The following is an 18443-nucleotide window of genomic DNA, read 5'->3' on the forward strand; positions in this document are numbered from 1 at the left end:
ATATGGAATTCCTTGAGGTTCTCACCGAGGGTCTCAATCGCGTCCTCCTTGTGCGTGGTGGAGGTCGTGAGGTCATCACCATATATTCTTGAAAGAACAGCTTGCATCAACCCACAAAACCCACCCCCAGCCTCACCCCCGCCAAATGTCTCATTCACATAGCCAACCCCAAAACATTCCCTTACCACACCCAAGCAATATCCCAGAATTCCCTGAGCTTATCTGACCCCAACCCTAAAATGGAGCTCTTATTGCTCTTTCTCCCTCATTAAGGCCCTTTTTACTCATTTTCCATGCAGTTCTCTCACTGGCCACCGCATGTTCTTGGCCTACTCGCATTCTTTGTTGTCTGTGATCCGATGATCTATGATTTGCCCTGCCGAGTTCAGTGCCACATATGATACGAGGAAAAACTATTGATGTCAGTACGTTTTCTGCTGCATTCCTGACGTTTTCTCCAATCCCTACTTTTCCCATCCAATCAGGAGACGTTTGAAAGTTGCAGAAATAGAAAGGTTTTAGGAGCGATCTGCTTCCTTTAAGGCTTTGATTTGTACTTTTTTTTTTTTAGATTTTATTATTTATTTATTTAAAAAAAATCCAAACTTGCCAGGAAGACAACAGAAGCCAGACAAGCTGAGGATCTGCCAGTCGTTACATCACTGTGATGAAGCGATGAATTTTGTGATGGACCCGGACCGAGGAGCTGACAGAGATGGTGGCACGGCGCTATTTTTGCCACGTTGTGGGCTGATTTCCCAGAAGTCATGTGTCATGAGAAGGACTGACAGTCATGGAAGGAGACTCTCACGCTGTGGAGTTTCGGTTTGATGTGGCCACATTCACCACCCACCTAGTGTGCTAGGAGAAATTCAAGGTGGAAACACTTTATCTCCCAGACTGCACTGGAAAAAACATACAACTGTGCTCTGTTTTCTTGGCACAGTTCTGTCATTTTTTAAAATTTGTGTTTATTTTGTGTCTAATTGTTATCCTCTGTGTATGCCCTGACATTTTCACTTCTCCTGGTTGGATGTGAATAGCTATTCCCTGCCAAACACTATATGTGCCAAAACAATAGTGGGAAGATCTGTGATTTGCTGTCTTAATATGACAGAACATGAAAAAACAAATAGGACTTATCTGTATTATCTGAGTGTTATAAGTGAGAGGAAACATGTAACAAACAAAATGTTAGAGGAGGAGGAGGAAGTCTACACAGTATAAAATCTCTGAGGTATTGAGGAATATCAGTTCTCTGGGATTCACTGATGATGGAGTCACAGGGTTGACTCTAAGAGTCTTCAGGATGACTTTAGGCTTTTCACTGTGGCATTGGGAAGTGTACCGTACTGTACTGTAGCCCCCTTCACGAGCACTCAACCTGCACTGGCAGCCACTGTGTAACAAGTGATTTAATGAGTCTGTGGATTCATTAAGTGTGTGTGTGTGTCTGTGTATATATATATATATATATATATATATATATATATATATATATATATATATATATAAACATGTGTGTGCATGTTTGTATGATCCATCTTTGGGAACTTGAAGAATTTTTTTCGCTTTTTACAAACATGAAAACATGTTTGTTACATTTACAGAAAGATCTATATAAAGTATCTTTACCACTACTATATATATTCTATATTGGACCACACCAAAATATCTTTGTAAAAAAAAATCCTAGAACTATATGATACAGATGATTGTGCCATATAACTGACAATACATATCAGTTTAAATACTATTAGTTCGAGCTAACTTGAATATACATTGGAAAAAGTAAAAACCATCATTAGACAGAAAGGAAACATATTGTCCAGAAACTCCACGCAGTGAGAATGCAGTGGCAATCGTATGCAAATCGTATATGAGCTGTGGTCTAGTGAGAATAGCTGAAGGAGATTCAGCTATTAAAAAGTTTTAAATGAAATGAATGTTAGAAATGAAGACGATCTGAAAGTGCATAAAGAACTGGTTGTGCAATAGCTGAAACTGGGAAAGTCATATTATCATTGCATTATTTATTTTTGTATGCAGATACTTTTATATATGTGGGTTTTATTTTGGGGCGTTTTCACGTAAAAAGCAGCCAGAGTTGAAATATGTTTTTTTGTTTCTGCTCAGATAAAAACTGTTATTGTTGCTTGCACTTCAGTTATTAAGATACATATGTATATATACATACATAAATAAACAAAGATCAGCCATAACATTAAAACCACCTGCCTAATATTGTATGTATGCTGCCAGTACAGCTCTGACCTGTCAAGTCATGAACTCCACAAGACCTCTGAAGGTTGTGAGTTGGGGCCTTGCATAGATCAGACATGTTTGTCCAGCACATTCCTCAGATGCATGATCTTTCTGAAATCTGGGGAATTTGAAGGCCATATCAACACCTTGTACCCTTTGTCTTGCTCCTCAAACAATTTGTACTTCTTTGGACCAGACTTGCCATATTGGACTCTGACCCAGTTGTCTAACCATTACAATGTGGCTCTTGTCAAAGTCACTCAAATCCTTTGCCCATTTTTCCTGCATCCAACAAATCAACTTTAAGAACCGACTGCACACTTCATTCTTGCTGCCCAATATATCCCATTTCTTGGCAGGTGCTATTGTGATGAGATATGTTATATCACTGCATGTGTCAGTGGTTTTAATGTTGTAGCTGATCAGATTATATGTATATTGTATGTAATATATAGCAAGTGAAACAAGCGAACAGTTTTTATCATCACTTGCACTTATAGGATATATATATATATATACATGCAGAAAATGTCCCATATATTGTGAATGCTGCTAGTGTACGAAGACATGTATTGTGTGTATATACATAGAACTAAAGTATTTACAGATATAAGAAATATTACACTATAGTAGTGAGGAGGGGCAGACATACAAAAATACATATCAGTGCTGGTGATTGTTGTATTTAAAACATTTCAGTTCAGTGGGATTTCCGACCTAGCACCAGTCAGCTTTTCTGTGTGAATCTAAAAGCAGAGTTTATCTCAAACTTTATGATGCCATGTAATATTAAACCATGCAGCAAAAGCATATAAGAATATGGCTGCTTTCTAGTCTAACATGAATGGAAGTATTCACTCTGAGCCACCGCATGTACTCTTATTTGCTTTCAGTATGACCCACACACCATATATATGAGTATGAGTAAATCTTAGCTCAAGTGTTGCCTGCGTAGTCTGAGCCTAGCCTTTCAACACGTTTCCCGCAAAAGATCATGAGCTATTTGAAAAGCTCATTTTAACTGATGAGTTCATCCTGATCATTTTCTTTTTAATGCTGTTTGCATGGTTCAAGTATGAATATTTGTTTCTGTGGTTTATATTGTGTATTCTATGAAAGGAGAAAAGTGAGAGGGATCTGTTAGAACCCATGTTGCTAATGGCTGTGTTGCCAATCATTTAGCAGTGCTCGAAGGTAGCATGCCGGAGTGACCATGGTCGAGTGACTATGATCATGGTTGGCTGTAGCTTCGGGAGCATAATACTGTACTGTTGTGTTTTGATATTTCTGTATTTAGATTAGAAGGAGACTTGGAGTGTGGTATGAATGTTGTCCTTTTTGACCTTGTGCATTACTGCTCTTCTAAACTAGTCATTTTGTTGTAATGTGAGATTTTTAGTACAAAGCAGTGGTTAAAGATCCATACACTTCTTCTCAAAGGTTATGTGCAATACTGTTTCTCTTGGGGGTTGATGTTTGTATGTGTGTCTGCTTTATTCGTGGTCCTGTAGGCCATGGTGTTCATCAGCGCTCTTTGTGTGCTAGAGGATTTTACGTCACATCTGTTCTATGGTGGCTGAGACAGAAATGCACTTTATACAGGGTTGACGTTCTTTCCAGCGATGATGACGATGTCATTTGGGGCACTTTTGCTGTCTGAGCCCGCTGGATCCTTTCAGAGTTTTCAGCTTCCTCTAGTGGCAACAGAGTGTGTAGTGCAGTCATGAGGAAGCGGCAGTTGCAGAACGGACCGAATACGTTCTCTGTAAGTTACATACTACCTGATCAAGACGGTTTTCACTCTGCTGCATGAACCTAGGTGTATATTTATTTTTGCACTTATAGTGGATCAATAAATCTTTTGTTTTGATTCTTCACAGTATAAGACACGTTCAAAATATATTTCTTACGCAGAATCAATGCAGTGACTCCCTCCCATGCTTCACCTGCTGCCATACCCAACACTCTCCCAATCACACACACACTCTCTCTCTCTCTCTCTCTCTCTCACCGCACATCACCTAGCACTGTATTAAAATGTGATCGCAGTAGACATATGATTATCGATCAAAGACTATAAACAAGCGCTTCCACTACTGGGTCTGGCTCTGTTAAAATGAACAGTTCTCCTTCTCCACCTGTAATTTTAGAGAGGAAACTTGCTAATATGTAAGCAAGTGATGAATCAAACATTCCATGAGTGGTTCGGAGAACAAACACTGTTCTTCACAGAGAGCTTTTAAGAGATATGATTTTGTCATCTTAGAAAATATAAAGGGCTCCAGATAACAATCCATATTTGGTTTCGAAGTGTGACAACGATCCGACATTTCCACAGCTTGCTTTTTGTTAAGCTATCAGCCAGTAACAGCACTTGGAGATATCGAGGTGGAAAATGCATCAAGGTTTCATCAAAGTAACATGAAACATCAGTCAGAGAAGGTCTAAATGATTTGTGTCTTATGAAATCTAAGACACTTACTTATCAGGAACATCTTAATGAGAAAGAAAAAAGATATTTGTGACCACGGCATCTGTGTCGTGATCTATTCCAACTCTCCAGCATATATTTAACCTGACCCTTGATTCTAAAGAAAAGCAGTCCACTAAGTTAAACTTATTAAATTTTACTGCTATAGATGTTGTGATGTCCAGTCAAGCTATTCTAACAGAGCCAGAGCCCAGGTTCTTTGTCTTACTCAACGCATGCACATTATCCTGAACAAGTTGATATAACTCAATATATATTTAAATGTTTTGTGGTTCTCAGTATTACATTCACTCCGTTTATTTTGATTTGTTTAATTGCCTATCTGTTATTTTTACAAGTTGCATGGTGTAACATATTGTATACAAATGCTTTATTTGGGTATCAGTAGGCTATGTAAAGTGAATGAGTGTATCGGTTGTAAACCTGAGTCTATTTTTATTATAGTTTCAATATAGTTATAGTTATTTTACTTTATTACTATGAATACAGAGATAACTTATCAGCAGAAAAAAAAATGAATTACCAAAGTATATAAGTTAACTTAGACATATATCTATAAAAGTATAAATATATATATATATATTTTGTTTTGAATTAAAAAAGAAGCTTGATGGTCCAATTAAGCCAGAGGTCACACTGACTTAATTCTACACATTTCTACTTATGCCTTAAACTGAAACACCAATTGGCAGCTATACATGAACTGAGCCCCAAAATACACATATGGTGTGTGATGTGTATGATTGCACTGCTGTGAGATCAGCTTGGAAATGTAGAAATGTGAGGTCAAATGTTAGGCCTGAGGCACTTTTTAAACTCGTTCAGACACCTATTCACTGTAAACATCTAATATCTAATGATCCAGAACTAGATCTGTTAATGCTGGTCCAGATACTAATCCTCATTCAGGGTAACCAACCACTAACCAAGTTTAAAAGTAGTACAGCAAACATGCAAATTATTTCAGCTCTCTATATGGCTATGTGAAATATCTGTTTGATTACTAAAGGGTTTTTTTTTGTTTTTTATTTAAGTAGTTTGGCCAGGCCTATGCCTTTCGACACAATTGGTTAAGACAAGTGTGCAAAGAGGGTAAAACAGGACCCCATAACATGAGAAGACAGGGTTCTTCAAGCTTGTTTTTTAATTCATGAATGGTGTGCAAACCATTTTGTGTAAATGTTTGGAAGAGAATGGACATAGGAAAAAAAAAAATACACGAGTATGTAGATGTTTTACAGAACTTTTTCCCTTGGTAAAAATGATGACAAACTGTGTTCCACTGTTTCTCATGTATGTACGCATGTGTTCAGATATATACATCTGCACTAAAAGCATTACGGACCATGGGCCAGGGTGGAAAGGGGTTCTGTACATAAAGATATGATTAGTGTTGAAGTGTTTATTTTTTGTGTAAGTGTAACTTCAATATTTTAAAGAAATAAATATTATATATTGTGTTTCTTGGTACAAAAGAAAAAAAAACAACGCAAATGTAGTTTTACATTTCAAATGCTTTATCTCTATGGCTTCTGGCAGTTTTCCCATTCCATTTTATAGATTCGTCAGCACAAAATGCAATAAACGAATACCATTTTATTACTGATTTGTACAAAGTCTTCATTTCAGTGCACTTAAACAAAACATTTATTTGTCAGTCATTTATTGAATTGCAGATCAGTATGTACAAATTACACTTCATATAAAATAACACAAAGGGAATATTCAAAACTATCTGGTCAGATCAGCAAATTCTTCATTAATAAATGACTTATGTCCGTCACCATTTCTGGTCCAAAAGATAAATTCCAACTAATGAACTTTCACATGTCCAAATAGTATTCATTACATAAAAAAGTAAGACATTGAACGGCAAAGTTTAGGAATTTAAGGGAACTGCTTTTTTAAAGAATTAAATGCAGAATAAAAAAAAGTTTTCAGAAAAAAATTACAAGTTTCAGAAATGTCGCTGGTAGTGAGAACCTTGCCCCATCCCCTGACTTAGTCCCTGTCCCGGTCCTTGGCTCATTCCTTGTCCTACTCCCTGGTTATATCCTTGGTTCATTCCTTGCCCAGGTCCCTGGATTAAACCTTGGTTCATTCCTTGCCCACGTCCCTGGCTTAAACCTTGGTTCATTCCTTGCCCAAGTCCCTGGCTTAAACCTTGGTTCATTCCTTGGCCCACCCCCTGGCCTGATCTGGCCGATAGGTTCGCCGAATTGACCAGCTGGTTAATGGCAGGTCCGCTCTGGATGAGCGTGTCAAGGGCTTTCTGAACACTAGGGTTGTCAAAGTTAATCCCAGTTCCAGCTCTTTGGAGCCCCTGAGGTGGTGCTACGCGATTATTAGCAGGGGACCTAATGCCCATGTGAGGATTCATCATGTCCTGAGAGTCATGAGCAGACATGGCCATGTTGGACAGCGTGGAGGAAGAGGAAAGGCTGGAGCTCTGTGTGGATCCATAGCCCTGAGACTGGGACACTGCTACTTGGTTCTGAGACACGGAGGAGCCTGATCCACTGTTGAAGAGGCTGAGAATTTTAGCCTGCAGCTCTTGCTGCTGGTTGGTAGTAGTGGCAGAGGCAGCAGGAAGGTGGGAGCTGTGTATGGAGTGTGTGGATGGATGAGTCTGGTGGGAAACAGGACCAAGAGCCTGAGTGGACTGAGGGGTCTCAAGAGTGACTGCTGCAGAAGACTGATGGGATCCTATACACAAAGAAAAGTGAAAAATAAATGCATTGCACTGGTTTTGTAATGTAATCATGTCAGAAAACAGTGTTTTTATGAAACATTACCAAAAAAATCCTTTCAAGTCTACATTCAGTCATTAAATCATCACCTCTTCCATTGTGCGTCTCAGAGATGTTCTATTTTTTATGCTTGCAATGCCTAACCAACAAGCAAACATTTGTTGTATAGTATACACTCACCATCAACTTTAATGGGAAAGGCTGTACACCTGTACATTCATGCAGCTGACAGGAAGGTTATAGTAACTCCGATAAGCACTCTTTACAACCACTGTGTACAGAAAAGCCTCTGAGACACACATCAAACCAAATCTGAGGCCATCACGGGCACAGGCTGACACAAACTGAAGACTGATTTTTTTCTGTTCAACTTTCCTAATTTTTGTGAGCCTGAGGCCAAGATAGCCTCAAATTCCTGTTCTTGGCCGAGTGGAGCAGCACCTTGTGAATGAATGAATGAAACAGCCTTTATTTGTCACATATACACACAGCACAGTGAAATTCTTTCTTCGCATATCCCATCCTTGGAGGTTGGGGTCAGAGCGCGGGGTCAGAGCGCAGGGTCAGCCATGATACGGCGCCCCTGGAGCAGAGAGGGTTAAGGGCCTTGCTCAAGGGCCCAACAGTGGCAACTTGGCGGTGCTGGGGCTTGAACCCCTGATCTTCCGGTCAACGACCCAGAGCCTTAACCACTTGAGCCACCATAGTAGCTCATCTCCATAAAAGCTAAATTTTCTGTGCATTTTGAGATTGCTTTGCTCACCAGTTATAAAGCCTTTTTCTTACTGTCAGTTCAAACCAATTCTGCCATTTTTGTTGACCTCTCTTTTCAACAAGGAATTTCCACCCACAGAATTGTCAGTCGTGTAATACAGCCTATCTGGTAGCATCAACCATGCCACAATCACATGCCACACTATCAATCCCACTTTTTTCCTCATTCTGATGTTTGATGTGAACATTAACTGAAGCTCTTGACCAGTTTCAGCATGATTATATGGATTGGACTAGTGCCACGTGATTGGCTCATTAAATAACTGCCTGAATGTACAGGTGTACCTAATAAAGTGGATAGTAGTTGTATCTATTTAAGTCACTGAGAACAAACTTACCAAGAAGAGGATCTGTGCCACCTCTAACAATACGATCACGCTTATCCTGCAGATAGTTAATGAGTATCGTTAACTCTTGTGGAGTCAGGAACCTTGGACAAGAAAAACACAAATGCAATACAATTACTATATATACACACATCAAAAAAAAAGAATTCACATGTACACTGCAGCCTGTATATTTTGAATTACAAATGCATTTTGGTGACCATACCTGCCCTCTGACAGCAGTGTGATAGCTGTCAATACTGAGACTGGGTGGCCTTGTCTATCATGCTCTCTCATCAACACTTCATCTGCCATCTTTGCAGCTTTTCTTGAGATCTCATCCCGCTCCTTGGCACGGTTCTCCAACTTAAAGGTGTCATAGTTGTGAGCCACTAAAACCATAGCATCCTGCATGGGCATGTTTCTGTGCTCTTGATCAGAATATCAAGGGAGAATTTCAGTCATTTTACATTGTACATTTTTATTTAAAAGGAAGGAAAGATCATTAAAAAACAATGCTGGTAATTTCCCCAAAGACTCCATAAAATTGGGCTTTGTACTTGCATAGCATAAAGAAGTTATTTTAATTACTCCTAAAATTAAAGTGTTAATATCTTAATTATTTCTAGTCCAATTAACTAGCATTATCAGCCATCTAAGCCATCCAGCTCATGTACCCTGTGGTGTGCCAAAGAGAATGTTGACAGTGCAGGAACGATGCACTTCGTGCTGCTGGGTGATGATGATGGCAAAGGGTGTGCGAGCCCGGCTCACGTCCTCCAGAGCCTGGGTCAGGGACACCTCCGTGTTGAGGAAGATGAGGTCCACCACCATGCCCAGATCTCGTACCTTCCTCCCCACCATTTCTGCATACTCCCTACAGAAGGTCACACCAAGAGAACAAAATAACTACATTAAATCAGTCCTACAAGTATGAAACAGGTTTAACAAATGTTAGAAGTTAAATTCTAAATCTAAATAAATTAATACCAGTCACCTTCCACAATTGAATTCACCCATAATTATAAATAACAAATACATTTCATCAACTGACCCTGAGGACTGTTGATAACTCAAGAAAACATGGAAATCACAGAACTTACTTCTGCTGCTTATTGACCACGATGACCGAACAGTCTACAGGTCTCTCTGCGTCGTAACGTCTCTGCAGCTCTTCATAGTACTGACGATACAGCTCGTTCCGCCTGCGCTCCTCAGGCCGCATTCGCTCCTCTAAATATCCACATTCATAAGTAAGACTTTATAATAAACCACATCTAATCATATAATGTTCCACAAGGTATTTTATGTAGTTTTGAATAGACCAACCTTCTGGTTCTCTCCTGCCAGTCCAGTTCTCCCTGTAGCGTTCAGGATAAGGATCATCTTTCTTGCGGTATGGTTCATATTCACCACGGTAAAAGCGATCACCACCATCATTTCTGTAATAAGAAAAAAGAGAAAAGAAAAAAAAAAAAGAGAGAAGAATTCCCCTAGGTCAATACCCAATAACATTTTTAGAAAGTATATAGGGTGCACGGTCAGCCATAATTAAGACCTGTTTTATACATATTAGCAAAAAACTGAACAATTAAGAATTCAGTTTACTTGAAAATCTAAATAATTCTAAGTATTCAATTAAAAGACTGACACCAATCAATACTCAAGAGAGTGGCCTAATGTGCAATGCCACATTTTATACACTATACACTCACAAAGATCTTTATCAGGAACACTATAATAATTCTGCCACATCCCAAAGGTGTGCTAATGGATTCGGATATGGTGACTGGGAAGGCAACTAAATTGATTTCATGCTTATGAAACCAGTTTTCGATTACATTAGCTTAGTGACATGATGCATAATCATCCTCCCCATTTGAAGTCTGTGCCCATAAAGGGATGAGCATGGTCAGTAACAATTCTCATAAGCGTAAAAATTCAAACAATTGATTGGTATAAACAGGCCAAAAGCATGCCAAGAAAACATTTCCTACACCACTACACCACCTCTGCCTTGTTGACAAGTCAGATTCATGCTGTTGGTACTAAATTCTTACCCAGCCGTCTATGTGCCTTAGCAGAAATTGAGATTCATCAGACCAGGCTACATTTTTCCAATTTCCAAACTGTCCAGTTTGGGTAAGCTTGTGCCCACTGCAGCCACAGCTTTCTGATCTTTGCTGATAGAAGTGAAATCTGACATGGTCTTCTGCTGTTGCAGTCAATGAGCCTTAAGGTTTGATGTGTTGTGCATTGAGATATTTTTCTGCCCACCACAATTGTCCAAATTGTCCAATTGTAGCCTGTCAGCTCCGACCAGTCTGGTCATTCTCAATTGACCTTGCCCGTTGCCAAGGTGTTTCCGTCCACAGAACCACTGCTCACTGGATGTGTTTGCTTCATTTCCCCATTCTGAGTAATCTATAGAGATTGTGTAAAAAACCCAGAAGCTCCCAAGAAGTTATAGAAATACTCAAACCAGACGTAAGGCACAATCAATCTCTGCACAGCCAAAATCACAGACATCACATTCCTCCAATTCTGATGGTTGATGTGAACATTACCTAAAGCCGCTCAATTGTATCTGCATGGTTTTATGCATTGAACTGCTGCCACATGATTGGTTGATTGAACAGCTGCACTAAATGAAAATATCAATTCATTAATTCAATGTTTTTTGTTTAGGGATTTATTTTCTACATTCTAGAACAATACTGGAGATTTCAAAACTATGAAACAACACACATGGACTTAAGTAATCCATATGTAATGACAACAAAAAACAAGAGTCAGTTGTTATTTTAAGACACGAAGGTCAGGTGTTCTGGAATAGTTCTTGCAAGAACAGAATTGTCAAGTGCATGTGCAAAACCCATCAAGCACCATGATGAAACTGGCTCACATGAAGACCATCCCAGTAAAGCAAGACCAAAATTTACCTCTGCTGCAGAGGGGAAGTTCATTTAGAGTTACCAGCCTCAGAAATCACCAATTAACAGCACCTCAGATTAGAGCCATTATGAAGGCTTTACAGAGCATCAGTAGCAGACATATCTCAATATCAACTGTTCAAACAAGATTATTGTGTATTTCAGCCGCCTTCATTGTTTTACAATGCAGAAAGAAATAAACAATAAACATCAGGAAAGACCATGGAATTAGAAGGTGTGTCCAAACGTTTGACTGGTAGTGTGTGTGTGTGTGTATATATATATATATATATATATATAGGGGTTGGACAATGAAACTGAAACGCCTGGTTTTAGACCACAATAATTCATTAGTATGGTGTAGGACCTCCTTTTGCGGCCAATACACCATCAATTCATCTTGGGAATGACAGATACAAGCCCTGCACAGTGGCCAGAGGGATTTTGAGCCATTCTTCTTGCAGAATAGTGGCCAGGTCACTACGTGATGCTGGTGGAGGAAAATGTTTCCTGACTCGCTCCTCCAAAACACCCCAAAGTGGCTCAATAATATTTAGATCTGGTGACTGTGCAGGCCATGGGAGATGTTCAACTTCACTTTCATGTTCATCAAACCACTCTGTCACCAGTCTTGCTGTGTGTATTGGTGCATTATCATCCTGATACACGGCACCGCCTTCAGGATACAATGTTTGAACCATTGGGTGCACATGGTCCTGCAGAATGGTTCGGTAGTCCTTGGCAGTGACGCGCCCATCTAGGACAAGTATTGGGCCTAGGGAATGCCATGATATTGCAGCCCAAACCCTCACTGATCCACCCCCCATGCTTCACTCTGGGCATGCAACAGTCTGGGTGGTACGCTTCTTTGGGGCTTCTCCAACACCGTAACTCTCCCGGATGTGGGAAAGACAGTGAAGGTGGACTCATCAGAGAACAATACATGTTTCACATTGTCCACAGCCCAAGATTTTCGCTGCTGGCACCATTGAAACCGACGTTTGGCATTGGCACGAGTGACCAAAGGTTTGGCTATAGCAGCCCGGCCATGTACATTGACCCTGTGGAGCTCCCGACGGACAGTTTTGGTGGAAACAGGAGAGTTGAGGTGCACATTTAATTCTTCAGTGAGTTGGGCAGCTGTAGTTTTATGTTTTTTGGATACAATCCGGGTTAGCACCCGGACATCCCTTTCAGACAGCTTCCTCTTGCGTCCACACTTACTCCTGTTGGATGTGGTCCGTCCTTCTTGGTGGTATTCTGACATTACCCTGGATACCGGGTACATACCGGGTACCCTCGATACATCACAAAGACTTGCTGTCTTAGTCACAGATGCGCCAGCGAGACGTGCACCAACAATTTGTCCTCTTTTGAACTCTGAAATGTCACCCATAATGTTGTGTGCATTGCAATATTTTTTTCAGTTTCATTGTCCAACCGCTGTGTGTATATATTATATATATAGGGCTGGCGAACTGGCAAAATATCTCATCACGATTTTTTCCCCCATATTGATCGATCTCGATTTTTTTTCGATCTATCTTTTCTTTAAAAATAAACAAAGCTTTATAAATAAAACATAGTAATAAGTACTGTTGCAATAATTAGGATCAAGAGTGTACCATCTTAATTATTATTATAATAATTAGGATATCATCTTAATTAAGAGGTGGCTTTGACACTATTGACTGCTGGTATTGTGAAGCTCTGCTAGCGCTAGCAAAGCTAGCGTTCGCACTCGCACTGTTAGATTGAAACGAGGAGGTAGTGTTAGCTGCGGTAGAGACAGCACGGTTTTTCATGCTCTCTGTGTTCATAAGGGTGGTATCTTTTGAGGTGATTAAACAGGTTGGTTGTATTACCTGTCTTTGTTAACACTGACCGCTGACATATTTTACAGACTGGTTTGATCTGCTCCGCGTCCGTTTTCAAATAACCAAATCATTTCCATACTACTGAAGTAGCCTGGGAAGTTTTATCAACAATGCCACTGCCCTGAGAGGGTAAAACGAGTTCGCTCCCAAGTTCATCATCACTTCAAATGTCCCCAGCCTCACTCAACTTGTTCTCGTTTTAGTCCTTTTTAGTGCAGCGAACTGGCTGGCTAACGCTGCCTCCTCTCACGCTCCCTCAACAAGTGGGCGGTAACTGTAAACACACGGCAGTGCCCAGCCTTCCCTGATTCCGCTGTGGGGTCTGGCTGCTAGACCTGTCCATATCGAATAAAAAATTCCCTCAGCTTATCGTCGAGATCGACCTGAATGAGAATCGCGATCCAACTTTAAATTCGATCTTTTGCACGGCCCTATATTATATATATATATATATATCAAAATATATATATAAATCATCTAAAACCTACTCATCTAAAATGTCTTGCAGAATGACAGGTTTTAAAATTAAAGATCATCTACCTATAAGCAGCTTCTCGAGATTCTTTAACTCTTCCATCTGTGCCCCTGTAGCGCTCATCATCATGATCCCTTGGTGGTCCAGGCCGGGGTTCTCGACTAGGTTCCCTCACGTCTCTGCCATCCCTGCTGTCGCGGGAGTCTCGACCATGCACTGGGGATCGAGAACGGAGACGGGGTTCCCTGTTGTCCCCATAACCAGCAGGCCTATGTGGACAAAATAACCAGTCAAAAACTTGGCTGCATCAGATTTACACATTTAATGCTATAAAACACTCAGAATCAGTGATTAAACTGACCCTTAAAATTTTCAACAATGCTCAGTAGATGATTTACCCAATACAGAGGCATAGATATTATGAAAGGAACCGACTGCCAAAATAACTTCTCCAGGTGTAGTACTGGGTGGTGGGGTTGAAGCTTCCGGAAGATTTTCTTCAAAACCAGTCAAGTGTACAAAAAACAGTGCAAAAGCTAGAATCTTTAAGGGAAGTTTTTTCCCCCCTAGTATTTTCCTGCACGTTGTCGGAGGAAAATTTCTGTTTTGTCAAATTTGCTCATTTTACAGTACTGGTTTTACAAGTCTTGCACAAAATCGACCAGAATATTAAGTATATTCTCATGACAAATGCACAGAAGAATCCAACAAATTTTCATAACAGAAAACGTTCTTTTGAAAATAAAATGAATATCCGATAAAATGTGATGATGATGTTCCGAAAACGTTTGACGAAGATTAATTTTATTTCATGCAAAATCAAACGCAACGTCTTGGCGCAATTGTTATGCAGCGCTGCCCAACACTGCAAAATATAACAATGACATCATAAGTTAAAACTTAAGAGACCTGTTCAAATGATTTATTTATTTGCAGCAAATGTCCGTTTGATGCAGGGTTTAACAGATGAAGAGAAGACATGGTTTCTGAAAGTTAGACAATTTTTGAAATGCAGTCTGAACAAAATAAATAACACACTGTTAAGACACAAGGACACCAAGCAAAATAGTCTTAGATTGGCCTTTCAACTTTATTTCAACAAACAACTAAATACCCGTCAATAAAAGATGATTCAAAGGGACACATTCTGAAGAATAGCATAAATTCGGCATGTTTTCTGTTGTCTGTAACGAGTGTTGCCGCTGTTGTCCAGAAATGCAAATGCGTTTGAAGGAGGCGATAAAACGAGTTTACCGGAAACATGTCACCCGAAACCTTCGCAGCAGACTCCTGACATTACTTTACCTGCGTGGAGGACTTGACCTGGGTTTCTGCCGTCTCTCCGCAGCCATATTTACATCTGAAAACAAACCAATCCGAAGGTTCAAACATCAATTTTCGAGGAAAAAAAAAAACAAAGCTAGGTAGCGTCTCACTAAATTTTAAAAGCTTTTAATAAACCAATTAGGAATTCTTTTTTTTTTTACTACAAAAGGTAAGATTTTTTTCTGTATACAATAATAAACTCAAAGATGACATGGAAGGTCCACATCTTAATCAAAAACTACAGTAAACAATTGTTAAGCTAAACAAGACCAAAGAAGCCAATTTTTTTATTTGGAATAATACAAGTAGGCTAATTGAACAATGCATTATAACACCGTAAAGAAGCATCAGTTTATTCTGCTGTTTATTTTATAAAATGCTTTGGTTAGGTTTAACATTGTACATTTGAAAGAAAAGCACAGATTTTGGAATAATGCAGGTGCTTTCCACTTTGCGTTCAGAATTTTGGTTGGATTTTCACTCACACTGAGACTATAACACTTACTTTAATGATCAACTCATACTCACTGATATTTCAGATGTATTTCTGTATTGTTCCCCCATATACACAATACACAATATACAGGCTTTCCTAAGCTAAAAATAAATGTTCCACCATGTCTATTAAACATCTGGAATGGATTAATACTCTTGACCAACTAGGGCCAGATTCTTATAACTTGCCTTAGTTTATGATAAATGGTGGTTGTAACAGACTTTTCTGTATCTGTGTCCTGTAATGACTGCTGCTGGAATTTTATAAACTGGAGAATTTGGGCTGCTTAAAGCTAAGAATCAACCCAAAACTAAACTAAAATTTCACACTACTTCCTTAGGAATTTGCAGACTTCAGTGATAAGTGTACAAGAGGAAACAGAAACTGTTGACCGGTTACAACGCATTTAAAGGTGCAGTTTGAAATTCTGAGTGCCTTAAACTATGTGCAACAGATGTTAATTTTGGGCCAGAAAGATTTTAAATGCAGGGAGGAAAAGAAACTAGCCAAATACATTACATGGCAAAGCAAATCACATTATATAAGTGAAAGTAAGTGCTAGTTTCTAGACAAAGAAATTGAAGAATCACTTCCCTGGCTGCTCAGCTGCTGCTCTGCAAACACCTGCAGAGGCACAATCTGGCCCATGATGGAACAAAAAAGGCCAATAACAGGTGACCTTTACAAAATCAGGAACATGCAGGTCATACTAGCAAATTGCAGTTAAACATATCAGGAGAAATTTAAAGAAACTGACCATACTCAAATAATATTTTTTTATACTATGTGAGGACAGATCACCCAATCTCGAAACCAAACACTGGACCAACACTCATTGAGTTTTTGGTCAAGGGCACAAACATTACATCAGAAGTTCCCATCCCTAGTCCTGGTGTACCATCCTGCCCAGGTATTCCCTGCCCAACCACAACAACTGCAGAATGACTTAGTTAGCCGATTTGTTTCCTTTATCTGTATCAATACATTTAACCAACTATCTTAGTGACCACATTAACACATTATGTTAGCAAGCCCTTTTAACCTTGTCATCTTCTGTGCAAAGAAAGACATTAGACTAGGCAAAAAGACTGCTTCACTTGCATGATGGGTTTCAGATACATTTATGAATTGTCCACCCCTCTAGACATAATACTGAAAAATAAAACAAACTGCACCTTCAAACTCCACGTTAAGTCTGCTTACAATTACCGTATCCAATAAAATCATTATCATAAAAACCATGCCCTGACAGCTATGGCTAAAAAAGCCCAGTTAGTCAACAAGCAACATATAACAAGTGCAGTTTGTGGTATTAGCCTTATAAAGCCTTACCTAGTTTATAACCTCTATAAATCCGACCGTTATGTCCTGCTTTAGCTGCCTCAGCATCTTCCGTCCTTTCAAACTGCACAAATCCATACCCACGAAACAGGGACAAGGCTGCAAAAAGGAACAGTTTTACGCAGGAAAACATGATTCTGGATGATTTGCGGGGGAAACAATGGTCTTTATTTATACATCCGAGTCCATATTATGTTTTGTTCTTTAATTCTTAATTCTTAAATGATATTTCAGATGTCCTCTTTCATTAGAAGACTCAAATACCAAAGTCCATTATTCTTCAGTTGATATAATTATTTTGGATATGACATTGGGTACTAACCCTGTATTTTCCCATATGGCCTGAACAGGTCTTCCATATCCTTCTTCGCCATATGTGCAGTGGGCAAATTGCCGACAAAAATCCTTCTCTCCAGGTCACGAGGGTCATTGCTGTTGGTGCCGTAAGATGGTGGAGAACCACTTCGGCTTCTTCTGTGCGACATGATGCTATTTGCTTCAGGCTCCTAGCAAACACTTGCTCAAGACGAATTTGGAGATGGCGTTGTATACAAGGGTGTATACAATTTAGGTTTGTTTTTTTTTTGTTGATTTTATTTTTTCTTTCTTTTAACAATTTATTTCACCCCAGGTCCTGAAAATGCCAGGGCATCAACATAGGGAAGAAAAGAGAAATTCCACAGATAAAATTTTTTTGAAAACACAGTGAAGTACTCTGCAACATTTAGGGAGAAATTTTACTAGAACTAGAAATTCAAATGCTATTTTACCTGAGTAACTGCATCAGTGAATTTATTTCACATTCACAGAACCAAATTTGAACCGTATTAAGCTTAATGCTTCCAAGTCTGCAACGGGGCTGTTTTTTGCAGCATGTCCACCTTGAGACAGATGAAACGCAAGTGGCCATACTCTGAGATGCTTTGAGTTTCCATAATTTGCACGCAGACTAACTCATTCCTTGTGTTGCTTTGGCAATCGCAGCCTAACAGCCACAAGCCAATATAACAACAGACGATCGGATCAACTAAATGCGGGTGTACTTCCAAAATGCGATGTGGAAAATGGTAAAAAGCAATGGGGAAAATCTGAAAATGCTCCCCAAACGTCCCAAGCAATGGAGTCCATTTCTGAAACCACAAGGTTATGATGGAGAAAGTCGTTTAAGTCAGCAATGAATCACTGAGCCCATGACGATTCAACAACAGGCGGTTCGCCTGGAAATGATTAGAGAAGTGTTATATAATCCCATCAGTAGGAATGAACGGTGTAAGGTACTTTTAAGTTATTCATTTCTGTGCTATGGCAGCAATTTTTTGTTTTTGTTTAAACATAAGAGACTGAATATGAAGACAAGACCATGTGTGCTGTATGCACTTAATATGCAAT

The 18443-nt window shown here is 39.4% G+C and overlaps 2 protein-coding genes across 5 annotated transcripts in view; one reads left to right on the forward strand and one right to left on the reverse strand.

The window, feature by feature from the left end:
- slc12a5a (solute carrier family 12 member 5a) overlaps positions 1–6358 on the forward strand; it is a 142906-nt gene extending 136548 nt beyond the window's left edge. For both annotated transcript variants that reach the window (XM_058402744.1, XM_058402745.1), the window contains exon 26: positions 1–6358. In XM_058402744.1, the coding sequence (XP_058258727.1) occupies positions 1–92 (92 nt within the window). In that variant the 3' untranslated portion in view covers positions 93–6358.
- Positions 6287–18443, reverse strand: part of ncoa5 (nuclear receptor coactivator 5) — a 13735-nt gene continuing 1578 nt past the window's right edge. Inside the window, exons 2-11 of one of the 3 annotated variants that reach the window (XM_058402748.1) lie at positions 17377–17688; positions 17046–17153; positions 15197–15251; positions 13957–14160; positions 9936–10048; positions 9710–9839; positions 9284–9483; positions 8833–9037; positions 8619–8710; positions 6287–7462 (exon numbers count right to left, since the gene is read on the reverse strand). In XM_058402748.1, the coding sequence (XP_058258731.1) occupies positions 6714–7462; positions 8619–8710; positions 8833–9037; positions 9284–9483; positions 9710–9839; positions 9936–10048; positions 13957–14160; positions 15197–15251; positions 17046–17153; positions 17377–17539 (2019 nt within the window). In that variant the 5' untranslated portion in view covers positions 17540–17688 and the 3' untranslated portion in view covers positions 6287–6713. The remainder of the gene's footprint in view (positions 7463–8618; positions 8711–8832; positions 9038–9283; positions 9484–9709; positions 9840–9935; positions 10049–13956; positions 14161–15196; positions 15252–17045; positions 17154–17376; positions 17689–18443) is intronic. The other 2 variants (XM_058402749.1, XM_058402750.1) reach the window with 2 other exon arrangements.

The sequence above is a fragment of the Hemibagrus wyckioides genome, linkage group LG11 (genome assembly GCF_019097595.1).
Source record: "Hemibagrus wyckioides isolate EC202008001 linkage group LG11, SWU_Hwy_1.0, whole genome shotgun sequence".
Lineage (NCBI taxonomy): Eukaryota > Metazoa > Chordata > Actinopteri > Siluriformes > Bagridae > Hemibagrus > Hemibagrus wyckioides.